This window comes from Zalophus californianus, chromosome 14 (genome assembly GCF_009762305.2).
Source record: "Zalophus californianus isolate mZalCal1 chromosome 14, mZalCal1.pri.v2, whole genome shotgun sequence".
Lineage (NCBI taxonomy): Eukaryota > Metazoa > Chordata > Mammalia > Carnivora > Otariidae > Zalophus > Zalophus californianus.
Window position 1 is genome coordinate 18,340,451 of NC_045608.1, and position 15,831 is coordinate 18,356,281.

The 15,831-nt window shown below is 47.0% G+C and overlaps 1 protein-coding gene across 13 annotated transcripts in view; it reads left to right on the plus strand.

Annotated features, from left to right (window-relative positions):
* UBE3B (ubiquitin protein ligase E3B) overlaps positions 1-15,831 on the plus strand; it is a 62,752-nt gene that overhangs the window by 12,681 nt on the left and 34,240 nt on the right. For all 13 annotated transcript variants that reach the window (XR_003516905.2, XM_027576056.2, XM_027576053.2 and 10 more), the window contains 9 exons: positions 4,058-4,163; positions 4,468-4,588; positions 5,530-5,707; positions 7,304-7,467; positions 8,597-8,764; positions 12,044-12,215; positions 13,817-13,935; positions 14,547-14,661; positions 15,321-15,420. Coding sequence is in view for 12 of the 13 variants with exons in the window: in XM_027576056.2 (XP_027431857.1) it covers positions 4,058-4,163; positions 4,468-4,588; positions 5,530-5,707; positions 7,304-7,467; positions 8,597-8,764; positions 12,044-12,215; positions 13,817-13,935; positions 14,547-14,661; positions 15,321-15,420 (1,243 nt within the window). In the remaining variant the exon portion in view is untranslated. The remainder of the gene's footprint in view (positions 1-4,057; positions 4,164-4,467; positions 4,589-5,529; positions 5,708-7,303; positions 7,468-8,596; positions 8,765-12,043; positions 12,216-13,816; positions 13,936-14,546; positions 14,662-15,320; positions 15,421-15,831) is intronic.

Below are 15,831 nucleotides of genomic sequence, written 5' to 3' on the forward strand. Positions count from 1 at the left end.
GCCAGTGATGCTATAATTAGTTCCAGAGCTAGACAGATTATCCAGTAAACAATTAGACCTTCCTTGCAGACCTTGAGAGGAGTTGTATTTAATGAGTTGTAGGATGTAGGTACAAACAGGTTTTCCAGTGAGAGGTTTCCTGCAACTTCTTTTCCTGAGTCACCTTCTGGGGCGGCTCATTCCGCCATCACCCACCCTCTTCCCTGTCAGGGGCAGCGAAGGGTTAGCACACGGATGCCCGAGCTCCAGGGTACAGCAGCAGCTCTGCCGCCTCGGTCTCCCGAGAACACAAATCTTTCCTTCCATTACGGCGTCCCTCCCCTGCCCCGAGAGGGTTGTCATTCATGGTGTGATTCACCAAAAGGGTCACACCCACCCAGTCCAGCACGTTTCTTCTCCCTTAAGAATACAGTAGCATCCATCATTTTAGGTTTTTTCACTCTGTATGTTAGAGTCCTTTGGCTCACTTGTGAAGGCCGGGCTGCTTTAAAGCCTTTTTCTTAAACGGTGCACCTTTTCCCCCTCGGAATATCTGTATGTAATTGAAAATGGCCGGGACCTTTTAAAACAAGATACCTAGTGGTTTTGTCATACTGGAATAAACTATTGAAAGTCTGTAAAATTATAAATGATATGTTTAGACATGATCACCAAATCTTACGGTGCAAATAGCTAACATTCACGGGCCACACAATTGTTTTAAGACTTCTGCTCACATATATGACTCCTCACCACATTCTCTAATCTTGGTTTTATAGATGAGGAAGCTAAGGCCCAGAGAGGTTAAGCCATGTGCCGCCCGTCACACAGCAGGGAATGGCAGGGCCAGGGATTAAACCCAGGCTCTCTGACTCCAGAGCCCATGCTCTTTACTCCTCGTTCTTTACGCTTGCCTACTTGCGTCCCGTATTGGACACATTTTTGTATTCTAGGTACAATATATATAGAATTCGTGGCATGTGGGAACTTTCTTAAATTCTCCCTGTTCCATTTCTTACCCAGGCCGCAGGTTTGCGCAGGCTCAGTTTCTGTTTTCCCGTGTGCCTGTCCTGCTCTCTGTTGGCGGGTACTGTGCAGTGAACCTCTCTTTTCCCCTCCTCCCCTGCCGTGCCTAACACTGAGACCCGCACATAAGGCGCACCCTGTCCAGCGTACCACTGGCAGGACATTGGAAGGATTTTTCACCCTAGGCGGCTTAGGTGCAACAACCACAAGGCTAAAGGAAGTTTTTGATGACCTCGTACTAGGGGTATAGATAACAGGGCATTGAGGTGTGTATGTGTGGTCTTTTTAGACTGGCCTCCCTCAAGGCAACCCTGCCTCCTAGCAGTCCTGCAGTACCTCACTCACGGTGGGTCAGGCGAATTTACTCCGGGATGTGACTGGGGGCGGGGTCCTGCCGTTGGCATCCCCTTGGAAGTGAGAAGTGATGAGTTAAAGTGTTGGTGACATTCTCTTGTGGTTTGCTTTTCCTCTGTCTAGGTAATTGCTTCTTCCTGATCCACGCCTCTTTCTAACATACAGAAAGTAACTTAATTCTCTTTTTAGAGAATTCGCTTTTGTCCAACTCAGCGAGTTTAGCTTGACTGGTCAGCCTCCTATAGACAGGTGGTTCACATAGACACCGGTGTTTTGAGCATTTCAGCCATATGCAGTTTTCTGGTCCCAAAAATGGTACCCTTGAAAGTGAAAGTTTATGATACAAATTCTGAGAGTGTAAATACCGGTAACATACTTGCTTGTTGCCACTGGAGCACCTTAGCTGGAAGAGATCAATTTCCTCCTGTAAGTTCTTTTTTGTTTGTTTTTTCTTGCATGATCTCTGGTGTTTTTTTAAAATAACTTTATTGAATTATAATTCACATATCCTACCTTTCATTCATTTGAAATATACAGTTCACTGGTTTTTAGTACATTCACAGAGTTGTGCAGTCATCACCACTGTCTTAATTCCAGAAATAAACCCCATACCCATCACCAGTCACATCCCTTCCCCCCCCACCCCTCCCCCCATCCATGCCCCCAGCAACAACTAATCTACTTTCTCTCCCTTGGGGTTTGCCTCTTCTGGACGTTTCACATAAATGGAATCCTACAACATGTGGTCTTCCATGCCTGGCTTCTTTCACTTTCATCCGTGTTGCAGAACGTATCCGTTTTTTGTTCTTTTTTATGGCTGAGTAATATTCCGTGGTATGGCTGTGCCACCTTCAGGTTGTTTCTATTTCTTGGCTGTCATGAATGGTGCTACTGTGAACATTTATGTGTAAGTTTTTAGTGTGGACCTGCTTTTCATTTCGTATATATTCCTCAGAGTGGAATTGCTGGATCAGGTGGTAACTCCGTGCTTAACTTTTAAGAAAAACTGCCAAACAAAGTGGCCTCACCATCTTACATTCCCACCAGTAACGAATGAGGGTTACAAATTCTCCAAGCTCCCCCCAACCCTTGTTATCTTCTTGATCATAGTCCCCTTCACGGGTGTGAGGTGATCCCTCCCTGTTGTTTTGATCTGCAGTTCCCTGATGGCCAGTGATGTTAACCATCTTGTCATGTGCTTATTAACCATTCACATCTCTTTCTTTGGAGAAATGTCTATTTACGTTCTTTGCCCATTGTTTAATTGGGTTGTCTTTTGTTGTTGAGTGTTTGAGTTCTTTATATGTTCCAAATAAAAGTCCCTTACCAGGAGATAATTTGCAAATATTTCCTCCCTTTCTTCTGGTTGTCTTTTCACTTTCTTGATGGTGTCTTTTGAAGCCAAAAGTTTTATGTTTTGTGATTTTTTTTTTTTTAAAGATTTTATTCACCCATTTTGAGAGAGTGAGAAAGAGCACACACGCACACAGCAGCGAGGAAGAGGGGCAGAGCCAGAGGGAGAAGCAGACTCCCCACTGAGCCGGGAGCCCCGTGTGGGGCTCGATCCCAGGACCCTGGGGTCATGACCTGAGCCAAAGGCAGACGCTCAACCGACTGAGCCATCCAGGCGCCCCAAATTTTGTGACTTTTTTTTTTTTGTCCTAAGAAATCATTGTCAAACCCAAGGTCACAAAGATGCTGTGTTTCCTTCTAAGAGTTTTACAGTTTTAGTTATAAAACTAGCATTTAGGTGTATAATCCATTTTGAGTTAATTTTTACATATGGTTTGAGGTAGGGGTCATTATCTTATTTTAATAACATTTATCTTTTTTTGATTATGGAGGATTGCATGCTTATTGTAGAAAACCTGAATGAAATAGAGTAGTATAGGGAAAAACCAGAAGAATTTCTGCAACTCAGAAGTAACCTTGTCAACAATGAAATCTTGTTTTACTCCAGAAAAAAAAAAAGGAAATAGAGTAGTATAAGAAAAAATGTCTCTTATGCACAAACAATGAATCATGGAACACTACATCAAAAACTAATGATGTGTGGTGATTAACATAACAATAAAAATTATTAAAAAAAACAGTATTTTCAGAGATGAAAAAAAAAAATGTCTCTCCTGATTCTACAACCCAGACACACGTTGTTAACATTTTTTAAAATCTGTCCTTCTTGGGTTTTTTTCACTTGTATATACTTATGGGCTTATCTATGTATACACATATCTAAGTATTATTATCATAATGCATACTTACAGTAAATTGCTTAATCAGAATGTGAATTGGCGAGTTATCACATAGTAAACACGCCTGCATAAGGACCACTCCCCTTGAGAAATAGAACAGTGCTGGCATTCCAGAAGCTCTCTTCCTTCCTCTAGGTCACTACCTCCTCCCTTGCCTCCCATAGACATAGTTCCTCATCCTGTTTTCTTTAAAGTTTATTACAGCAAGAGTATTCGCTCATGTCAGTAAAACTTCAAAACGGCTCTCTGTCTCCTAGCTGCATCCTACAGCTGTACTGTCACTGACTCAGCCACTCCCCTTGGGGGGATCCTCATTTTCAGCCTGTAGTTTCCTAAAAGTCCTGTGAAGCATAATTCCAGGGGAATTGGGGGCGTTGGCACAGTGGCTCTTTGGCTCTGGGGTGACGTGCACGCCCGTGTGAAGAAGGTAATCTGTCTGTGTCTAGCCCTGTGATTGCCGCGCAGTTTTCAGACAATCTGATTCGACCATTCCTCATCCACATCATGTCTGTACCCGCTCTTGTGACTCATCTCAGCACAGTGACCCCTGAGGTAAGTGATTCCGTGATGTCCCCCCCGAGTCCGTTTTTGCCTTTCTTCTTAGAAATTAGAGAGTAAATGTTTTCTCTGTTAATTTCCACTTCTTCTCCTGAGATTTCTTCTAAACCAGTAGCCACCATAGGCACGCTCATGTTAGCAGGCCAGAAAATCAGGTTCTCATCTTTATTAGTTTTCTTCCTGGCCATTGAGGGCACGTTTGGCCTCCAGTTGTTGATCTGCAAGCCATCACGTTCATACTGTGGTGGGAAATTCTTCCTGTCAGCTCCCGCTCTTAACAGTCTGCAATTGTTTGCAGCGCCTCACTGTTTTAGAATCTCATGACATGCTTCGTAAATTCATCACATTTTTAAGAAACGAAGATCGATGCCGTGACGTATGTGAAAGCTTAGAAGGATGCCATACGCTCTGTCTAATGGGTGAGTATCTGTGGCTGGAATTTGTGTTCTGGGTGTCGGGAAAAGTCCAAGTGTTTTTGTTTTTTACTGTTCTGGAGATCATGAGTTGTTTTTAGTAACACTTGGAAGTACTTAAAAGACATGTAACCAGATGGATAAAACAGACAACGTAAAATTGAAAATCAATGGAAAATATATCCACCTGGCAACCTAGTTGAGTGACTGTAAATGAATGTTAAATTTTGGCCCTCAGCTTCCTGGCAGCCAAGGGAAAAATGAAAATGCCGTGAATCGCCTGGATAATTCTCCATCTCCAGAGAGAAGAACGGGCACAGTTAGGTGGTGTTTAGATCAGAATAGGGCCTGCATCATCTATTTTATGTTTTCCTTGTAAATGAAGACAGGACAGAAGAAAATGGATAGAAGCATTTGAAATCAGCAGTGGTACGTAATTCTCATCACTTAGAAGAAGTTTATTTTACATAGAAAAAGGTTCTCGGGGCGAAATTTTAAGAGAGTTTATGGTGAGAGTCCTCACACAAGGCATATTGAATAACTTCGGTGAACATTGGACAACAGTGATTTCCCAGAACGCTCAGATGTGCTTCCAAAGGTCATTTCTTACACTGGCTCTTGATTTTTTAATCTTAGTGTAGTATCAAAATGTTATGCTAACTAAAGATCACACATCTCTGTGTGACGTTTTACGTTACTTCATATAATCCTCACATCAAGAGTGGGGAGCTTTATTCCAGTCTTATAATGAGGAAAAGGGTTGGAGAGGTGGGTTGAGGGGCACGCAGCTCTTCTGTGGCAGAGCCAGGATTTGAAGCTAGGCACCTCTCTGCGTGGCGTTTCTTCCTACACATGAATGTGTCTGCAGGAGCCCTGGGCAGAGAACAGGGCAGTGAAGGTGACGCAGTGGGTCACCTGGGCCCACTACACTGTTTCTCTCTTTGTAGGCAACCTCCTTCACTTGGGCTCCCTCAGCCCCAGGGTGTTAGAGGAGGAGACGGACGGGTTTGTGAGTTTGCTCACCCAGATGCTGTGCTACTGTCAGAAGTACGTGTCCCAGAAGAAATCCAACCTGACCCACTGGCACCCTGTCCTCGGCTGGTTCTCGCAATCTGTGGACTACGGGTGAGTCCTGGAGGCAAACCGCCATCTTTCCTGTCCCCTGCGTGCCTCTCACCACCTCTCCTTCTTCCTTCCTTTCTTCCAGCTTGTGTTGTGTTGTTTGTTACAAAAGTAATATATATTCACTGAATAAAATCTGGATAAGACCAAAAGAGAATAAAAACCACCCCATTATGCCACTACCCCGAGACAACCTGCGTGAATATCCCTTCAGTTTCTTTTTTTACCTGTTAATTTCAGCAATTGTTTTGAGGTCATTTTATTTTGTATTTAATTCTTTAGTAAACTGTGAACCTCATCTATCAATACTATTTTTTCTTTTTCAATATCGCTTTTCCTGACTCCCTAGATTGCCGTATTTTGGAGATACTGAAATAAGACACATGATTGAAAGGGGATAGAAGTCACCTCATCCTTTTCAAGAGGTGGAATATCAATTTAAAAATTTTTAATTACAGAACGCAGAAACATTAAAAATGTTAGGCAAGAAGAGAGCAATTAAGTGAGGTGGCGTCATGAGTTTGAAAATGAAAGCTGTACCCTTGACTGAGATGAGGCAGGTCTCAGGAGTGAAGGCAGCTGTGGCTCCCCACTGTTTTCCTGTTCAGATCTCTGCCTGGGTCCCTGGCAGCTGCCCTTGAGGCAAAGAATGAGGGCCAGGGAAGGAAATCCCCAGATCGTCTCCCTTTTCCCTATGCCTGAGAGCCATCCAGTTGAAGAGACAAATGACCAGCTGATGGCAGGTCCCTGTGTGACATCCCAGCCTGAAGAGGGTGGAGCATGTGTGACTGGGACTCGGGACGGAGGTTGTGGGAGGCAGGAAGGGCAGGAGAGCACAGCATTGCAGCCTGGTCTGCTCTGAGGGGCTTTGGACAAGCGGCTTTACCCCACTCTCCAATCCTGAAACGTGGGGACGGTTTTCCCAGGCTTCGGATAGTGTTGTCTCAGAGGATCAGATGAGATAAGGTATGTCGAGGGCCTGCCTCTAGGCCTGGCCCGTGCCCGTGGGTGGTGGCTCTTTCTCCTGTGATGCTGGGAGCCCGAGGGAGCCTCGATGGGATGGAGAGCCGGGAGGTGATGAAGGCAGATTTCAGGAGTGAGTCTGATGCTTGGGGTGCCGTGTGGATTGGGGGAGGGAGCACTTGAAGGCAAGGAGCCTCTTAGGAGGTTGGGGGTCACGGAGATTTGCAGGCCAGGCCTGCAGTCTAGGTGTGAAGAAGAGGACCGTACAACGAGAATCATTCAGCTTTTGTCGACTGGGTGGTAAGTGGGGTGGGATCAGGACGAAGAACTGAGACAGGGTGCCTGGGGGGGCTGTGCCGAGGAGCGCCTGGGGCCCTGGGGTGAGCAGGAGTGCCGTCAGTGGCACAAGAAGCCCTGGGGAGGGCAGCAGAGAAGACAGGGAGGGCAGTACCTTATGCATCTAGGCCCTCGGTGGCATTTGTGGATCCCACTTTCTCTTTTTTATCCTCTTATTTGCCATGTTGAGTGGCAGGCCATAGCCAGTCCCCCGAGCGGAAGGCCCAGTGGGGAGCTGAGAGCTGTCGGTGGCCATCCATCAGGTAGAACTGACCCGCCTGGTCTCCTGCTCTCTCCTAGCCTTAATGAGTCCATGCCCTTGATCACCAAGCAGCTGCAGTTCCTGTGGGGCGTGCCTCTGATCCGGATCTTCTTCTGTGACATCCTGAGCAAGAAGCTGCTGGAGAACCAGGAGCCAGCCCACGTGCAGCCAGCATCCCCCCAGAATGTGCTTCCCGTGAAGAGTGAGTTGCTGGGGCAGGCGGAGCCCAGGGCTCTGCTTGGCTCCATTGCAGCTCCTGCGGTCCATGCGGGCCTGCTCCCCTCCGCTTCTGTGACACTCAAGCTTCTCCCACACAGGCTATAAGACTGCTCCAACCAAGTTCACATTTAGCAAAAGAGCAACAGAAAACCCTTAGGGATGGAAAACAAGGGAAACCTAAGTGGGTGAACCAGACCAAGACCGTGTGTAGAGATTATGGATTCCCTAAGGGCTACAGTGGGGCTCTCTGAACTTTCATTTGGCTCTGAATTTCTAGTAGCTAGAATGAAAGGGGGTTTGTGGATCTTTTCTTACTCATTAACACGAAGAAGGAAGGCCCATTTCTTAGGGGAAGTCGAGCCTTTCTGAGCCCCTAATCATAAAAATCTCCCACGTGTACACAGAGGACGCTGGGTCACTGACCAGGCCACCCCCACATTGCCCCTTTTGCTTAGTCATAGGTTTGCTTAGTCAAAAGTTCCTTGTTACCCTCTCTGAGAAAAGTTCAGGAAATGCTGCTAACACAATTCAGTGGAGTCACCTGCCTGTGGCAGATTTCCAGGTTCGGGGTGACTTTTCTTCTGCCATCTAGCGTGGCGTGGAGCCCCATCATGCAGCTGTCCATGAGCAGGGGCTCAGTGTCCCTTCAGCAGGATGGAAATGTAAACAGGAAGGTCTAAAACTAAAGTCAAGTACAACCCAAACCACGTATCATTACTTGAGGTTGATGCTGCTTCCCTCTGAAAGCACAGAGAGCCGGGAATCATCCAGGCCCCCCGCCTTCGCCCGTCTTCCCCTAACGTAGTCCTCCAGATTTTTACCCTGTGGGTTCTGAAGTCTGGTGGCCTGGTAAAAGAATCCCCTGTAGGAGTCAAATAGACCTGGCTTGGTGTGAGATATTTTCTGATGTGAAGAGGTCTCTGGGTTGCACCTAAAAGCCTGTTGTTAATGCTTTTCTAATTTATCCCAAAGAGATGACTTGAGTCAGAGCAGCCACCCCACTGTCCAGCCCTGGCTGTAAATCAGGCACTTTATTGAAATGCTCTTTACAGAGGAAAACCGGGCAGATGACTGAACGTCTGCTCACCCATTCCTTCTCCTCTCCATGCCAGATCTCCTGAAGCGTGCGTTTCAGAAGTCTGCATCCGTTCGGAATATTCTCAGGCCTGTTGGGGGTAAGCGTGTGGACTCTGCGGAGGTCCAGAAGGTCTGCAACATCTGTGTCCTCTACCAGACCTCGCTGACGACTCTGACCCAGATCCGGCTGCAGATACTCACAGGTTCGGAGTCCTGAGGTGGCATCTTCCATCTCTGACATTTGGTGGATGATTTTTCTTAGAAAAAGTTGATTTTCTTCTGGCTTTCTTGACTCAGAAGATACGTTTTGAAGGGGAAGGTATTTTTGAGCTCTTCTTCTTAGAGGTTGATACACCTCAGTTAAATGGCTCACACTGACCTCAGTCCTAGCGCTGCCAGTTCGTTCCTGTGACCTGGCTTTTATTTCCATTATGGAGTACAATTTGCCTTCGAAAGTTATTACTTTTTCTGAATAGAAAACTAGAAAAGACATGAAAAAAGAAAACTTAGACCATATTTAATCCTATAGTCCAAGGATAACCCCCTGTGCCTGAGTGTACCACATTTATATATATGTATGTTTAGATTGAAATACATAGTTTTACCCTTCCCTTTCTGTTCATCACTTTAGAAGCATCTTATCATCGTCAACCATTCTTCCAAAATTTCATTTCTGTTGCCCGCATAGTATCTCATCACACAGATGTGCCCAACGTTTTCCTTTTTAGCCGAGCAAGGAAGAAAGTCGTGTGTGCCGTGAACACGGGGCTTGGGCATTTGGGGCTTCCCACTGCCGTGCAGGACTTGTTCATATGAATTGGTGTGATGAGGACAGAAAGTCTGTAGGCCATGAAGCTGTTGACTGCATAAAGGGTTAAGAACTTTTCTGTTTCATTTTACTTTTTTTTTTTTTTTTAATTATAAATTGCCACTGCTTCTCTCTTTCACACATATTTATTCATCTTCAGACGTTAACAGAGCACCTGTCTGTGCCAGGCCGTGGGGGTGAAGAGGTGACCAAGGCGGCCAGGGTCCCTTTCCCAAGAGGATTCTAAGAGTAGGGAGGCGAGCTGTAGGCAAGGGAAAAGCGTATTTACTGTCATGATGGGCTCTGTGACCGCGGAAGTAAGGAGACGGTGTGGGCTTGGACCGGAGCGGGCTTTCCCAGCCTCAGCACTGCTGAACTCTCGGGCCCGATAATTCTTTGTTGTGGAGTCCATCTTGTCCGCTGTAGGATGGTTAGCAGCCCTGGCCCCTACCCCAACGTGCCAGTCGGGCTGCCCCCTCCCCGGCTGTGCCAGCCCTGCGTGTCTCTGGACACTGCCAGCTGCCGCCTGGGGCAGCACAGTCTCTGGCTGAACAGCACAGGACTGGTGTGCTGGCGGAGTGGGAGGCAGGGGCCTCTGTACATGTTTCAGAGGTCGCGTCTACAGGTCTTACGGGTACATTGGATTTGGAAGAGTGAAGGCTAAAGGCCTCAAAGGTGAAGCCAGAGTGTGTGGATGGTGGTACCATTTGCTGAGCTGGAGACAGCCAGCTGGGGGTGGGGCTTGTGGGGAACAGCGAGTTCTCTTTGGCTCTGATGAGTGAGGTGCCAAGCAGGCATGTGAGTATCCTGTGGGGGTACAGACAAAGGGGTGTCATGTAAAACTGTGGGCCCAGGGCAGGCTCCATCAGGAGAATGCAAAAGGAGGCAAACAGGGGTCTAGACCAAGCCTGGCACCCCAGCACCCACTGTGAGGGTTTCAGAAGCATAGTGAGTGATGTGACTTTTATGGCCTATGCTCAGCTTTTTAAGGTGACCACAAATTCAGGCATCCCTGTTGTCCCAGTGAGAGCACCCAGAAAGAAGTTTTCTTGGCTAACTTGACAATACATCCTTTTAAGGAGATAAACTAGTCTAAAGTGTTTGTAGAATATTCGGTCTGTTCAGCTACATGCAAAGCAGATTGTAGAAAATAATACACTTCTTTGCTCATGCTCCTCACATGCACTTGGTGGCCCAGAGCCACGTGCTGGCCCCTGACAGAGCTCTCCAGAGCCCTGCATCTTCGTTTCCACTGGAGTTGCTGCAGATGCAGCCCTGGTTGAATCTGTGTCTGAGGCTGGAAGTGAGTATTCTCGTCCACACTGTGAGGACCATTCACATAATGTGAGAGTAGTTGCTCTTCCTAATTGTCCTGTGGGAGTACATTTGTGGTCTCCACAGTTTAACTACTCACTGTTTATCTCTTACTCTATTTTTAAATTGTGAGTGTTCTGCATTCTTCTTTCTTTTTTGGTCTCTGCATTCTAGAACCACATTCTGCTACCTTGAAAATGTGAGCTCAAACCTTTAGGAATAATAACCAAGTGGGCACTCCCGTTTCTTTGCCTCCTCTATGGTACCTTCAGGCCGCCCTAGACTAAGCATTTATAGCAGCGTTGATTGTGTCATCCTGCCCCTGCTCCAGGCAAATATATCTTCCCCAAGCAGTTCTTTGTTCACAATTAAGTAATTCAAAATGCTCTGTAAAATGAGCGGTTTTATTATAAGGACTCAAATAGAAAGTGAAACAGGAAAAATTTGAGACATATGCCTTATTGTATATTCAGAGACACGTGGAACTTTAGAGCCAGGCTCTCTGAGTCAATAGCTGTATTAATAGACTTAAAATGTAACAGTGATGTAGTGTGTGTGTCTGAGGCCTTGAGGCCATCAGAGAGCAGAGCTAAAATGTCTTCTGCTTCACCCAGGGTTAAATGTTTGTGAGACACTTCACAGGATCTCCGCTACAGTCATTCATTGCTTTCCCATTTTTAGGAGAGATAGAATAATAGAAGTAGAGGAGAGGAAAGCTTTGATAAGTATAGGTGAGCCTGAAAGATGGTTTAAAGCAGGGTCTGCAAACTGCAGCCTGTGGGCCAAATGCGGCCCACCACTTGGTTTTGCAAATAAAGTCTTATTGGAATACAGTCCCATCCATTCATTTACGTATTGTCTATGGCTGCTTTTGTGCTACACTGGTAGCTTTCAGTAGTGTGACAGGGTGCTAAGCCAGGCCCACACAGCCTAAAAAAAATGCTTAGTCTCCAGCCGTTTCCAGGAAAAATTTGCTGATCCCTGATTTAAAATGTAAACACTGAGTCAAACAGATGTGGGTTCTCTTCTTAGCTCTGATACTTCTTGGCTGAGTGGTTTGGGGCTAATTACTTAACCTCTCCCTGCTTCAGTTTTTTTCTCTTATAAAATAGAGGTAGCATTGGGTTTCACAGGATAGAAAGGAGATAATGCATGCAGAGTACTTAGATTGACATCTGAAACTTGGAAAAGCACCCATGAAATGTTAGCTATTACTGTGATTATTACTCTCATGGTGATAATGATTTTCTTAGTGATTGCGCCTTAGAAGTGTAAGCGTTTTGTTCCCCCAGTGGGTAGGAGAAACCGTGGGCCAGATGGAGCCCCCACCTGAAGCTTGGGTTTCTCTATCCTTTTCCAGGTCTCACTTACCTTGATGACCTGCTCCCCAAACTGTGGGCATTTATCTGTGAGCTGGGGCCCCACGGAGGGTTAAAGCTCTTCTTGGAATGCCTCAACAATGACACTGAAGAGTCCAAGCAGCTCTTGGCCATGCTGATGCTGTTCTGTGACTGCTCCCGGCACCTCATCACGTAGGTTGACTACTGGGGGCTCCATTCCTTTCCTCGAACGTGGAGAAGCCAAATCACAGTGCCGTAAGGAAGCTGCTGCTGATGTGATTACCACCATTGTTCAGACCCCTGTGGCAGGGTCATTAAGAAAATTAGACCAGAAAACATTTACAATACAAGGTGGGCGGCACGTAGTCAGGGTTCAGCAATTCTTAGTTCCCATCCTTCTAGGGGAGCTGGGTCAGTACCCTTTTGTGTGGGGTTTGGGGGTCTCCCAGTGCTGGGTTCAAGTCACACCTCCACCATTTACTCACTGGGTTAGGTAGTTACCTGGAAGATTCCAGAGCCAGGGAGCCAGGAGGCAGATCCTGGGTCGGCCACTTCCCGAGACACCTTGGGCAAGGGGGCCTCGCCTGTCTGAGCCTCCGTTTTCTCATCTGTAGTTGGGAATAACAGTAGTACGTGCCTCTTGGCCATGTGGTAAGGATTAAAAGAGGTAATGCACACAAAGTGCTTGGCACAGTCCCTGGCACACAGGAAGGGTTGTGATGCTTATTATTATCAAACTGACCCTAGGCAAGTTGCTTAACCTCTCCGAGCTTCAGTTTCCTTATTCATCGAATGGGAATAATATTAGCAATCTGATAGGGAGTAAATGAGAAAAGGAATGTCACGTTCTCAGTACAGTGCCTGACACAGAGTGGGGTATTAGCAAATGTGAGTCCCATTCAGTTCCTTTGTTTTTTAAGCTTATGTGTCTACTTGTGTGTTTGGTATTTTTTTAAATCCATGTTTTCCCAAAGGTTGGTAAAGAATTATAAGAGAGAAGCGATCCCAGACAGTTATGTTCAGGGTAGAAGACACTGATTGGTAGGAGGGGATCAGAGATTGTAGGTGGCTAAGAATCATGGTGAGCAGTTGGAGGCGAGTGCAGGGCTCTGTGGCTGCCCCTGAAGACTCGCTGAATCGCTGGGTCCAAGGGTGAGCTGAGAGCGAGTTGCGCTCTAAAGCAAATGAAGCAGTCTTGGGAAATTTTCACATAGAGCTGTAACTTAAACGGTTCATTTACTCACATGTTGTCTCAGGCATCCATTCATTCCCTCCTAGATACTTCTTCTCAAGCACCTACACTAGTGATTGTCATAGATGCAGAGGAAGATTCCACGGCTCACCTCGGTGGACACAGACTCTCAGTCGAGATTCCTCGATCGTTAGGCATGAGTTCAGGCAGGAATTAAGAAGGGTGTCACAGTCGGAAACTTACGAATAAGAAAAATGTAAAGGGGAGCTTATTTTTTTCTTCTCTCAATTGTAGTTTTAAAATTTTTACTACGGACAATTGCAAATAAATAGAAAGTGGGCAGAATAGTAAAAGGAACCCCCATGAACCCATCCACAGTGGTCAGGACGCGGCCACCTCTGCTTTCCCTCCACCCCCACCGGCTCTCCCCTTCACGTTATCCTGAAGCAGATCCTACACATCCTATTGTGTTAGCTATACATTTTATCTGAAAGATAAAGCTTATTTCTTGAGCTTATTTTTCTCTCATAAGAGGTAGAGATCTCCTATTTTCCCCCCTTTCCCCAGTGGGAAGTTGTGACTAATTTTCCATCTGATTTAGGATCCTTGACGACATTGAAGTTTATGAAGAACAGATTTCCTTCAAACTGGAAGAGCTGGTCACCATCTCCTCTTTCCTGAACTCCTTTGTGTTTAAGATGATCTGGGATGGACTCGTAGGTACGGTAAAGATGCCAGCTGTCATTTCAGTGATGCCACATGGGGAGGCCACGGTCTGTACCATCACCTGATTCTTAGCTTTATTGCCCGTCACAGTGAATTGGAAAGGCACATTTATTCACATAATTATAAGTTTTACTTCTTCGCTCTCTGCATGGCCCCTTAAGGTAGCGATGTGGTTATGGAGGTCTTAGATCTCCCTTCAGCATGTATGTATACATGTGGAGGATTATTGATGCTGAGGATTTTGCCCTGCCTCTCCTTTTGCTCCCTTGAGTTGATTTCCATGACGTGTCAGGGCACACCTCAAATCAGAGTTCCCGTCCTGAAGTGCTCGCAAGTTGTTCAGTACAAAGCTCCTTACGTTAAAAAGATCTTTTGGATCACCTGCTGGGGGAGGCAGCGTGAGTGATTGTGTCTGGGGCACCCAGGTCCTGCAGACATTTAAGAAAGTACACAGGGCGCCTTTTATTCTCTTGGTTCCGCATGGAATCCAGAGTGAGGGAGACGTGGGGCTGGGTGACGGACGGAGACAAGAAGCTGCCCTCCTGGCCCCCCGCCGGCTCTGACCAGCTCCGCGCGTGTGGCTCCCCCGTTCGTTTGCCCCGCAGAGAACGCCAAGGGGGAGACTTTGGAGCTGTTCCAGTCCGTGCACGGGTGGCTGATGGTGCTGTATGAGCGGGACTGTCGGCGCCGCTTCGCCCCTGAGGACCACTGGCTGCGCAAGTGAGGAGCAGGGCGGGGAAGGGGGTTCACAGAAGCCAGAGTCCCCTCTGTCACTCTCTGCACTCATGCTCTGGGGCCGGAGGGTGGTCATCCCTCCTGCGTCCCCTCTCCTTCTAGGAGGACAGACGCCCAGCAGTTGCATCTGTGAGGACATGCAGATGCCGAGGGTGATGAGAGAACATTAATGGTGACAGCGCCAGGTCCCATTTAGCAAATGGGAAGCAAGTTCTAGCTGAACTGTGCAGCAGGTTACGATAGTTCACCGGTGGTTTTTATCAGCAGAATGAACAGGACAAAAACGACAGCTAGGTTTTTCAGGGGTGGGGTGGGGAAATCCTCTTGCAACAACTAAACGTTAAGATGTCTGCAATATTTTATCAATGACATGTCAACTCAGGTTGTGGCACTAGAGTGGGGTCTGGCAGACACTTCCGGGAAAGGGCGACAGTAAATATTTTAGGCTTTGCAGACCACACGGTCTGTTTTGCAAGTGCTCAACTGTGCCGTTGTAGTGTGAAAGCAGCCAGAGACCGTATGTAGTGATTGTGTTCCATGGAAATTGATTTACAGAAACGGTGGCAGGCTGTCGTTGGCCACCCCTGCACTAGAGAATGGTTTTCGTGTTGTAATAACCCCAAACCCATGCCTTTCTTCTGAAGGGATCTCAAGCCTAGTGTGCTCTTCCAAGAACTGGATAAGGACAGGAAACGGGCCCAGCTGATCCTGCAGTACATCCCTCACGTCATTCCCCACAAAAACGTGAGTTGCTCTCAGGGCTGGGCTCCTGTGAATTTTTCTGTCCCACCACATGGTACCTGATTTGCCCTCTTCGCTGTAGCAGTTGGAGAGAAAGAACTGAGCTCATTCACTCAGCAGATGCGAACGGTGATTGGATCTCCCGCTACGTCAGGTGTTAAGCCAAGTACAGAGACTGAAGACAGTGGGAACTGGCAGTTCTGGCAGGTGGGGTGTGTGTTACAGGGATGGATGCTGCGGGGGCCCAGACAAGCGGACCTGACCCAGCTGGGAATAGGGGGAAGTGAATCAAGAGAAGCTTCTAGAGGCAAAAGCAGACAGTGGTTAAAGGCCCCGGGTGATTGAGAGTATGGTGCTCCTGGAGGGCTGGCCGTATGGTCTGGCTGTGGGGAATGTAAAGGAGAGCCAGGAAAC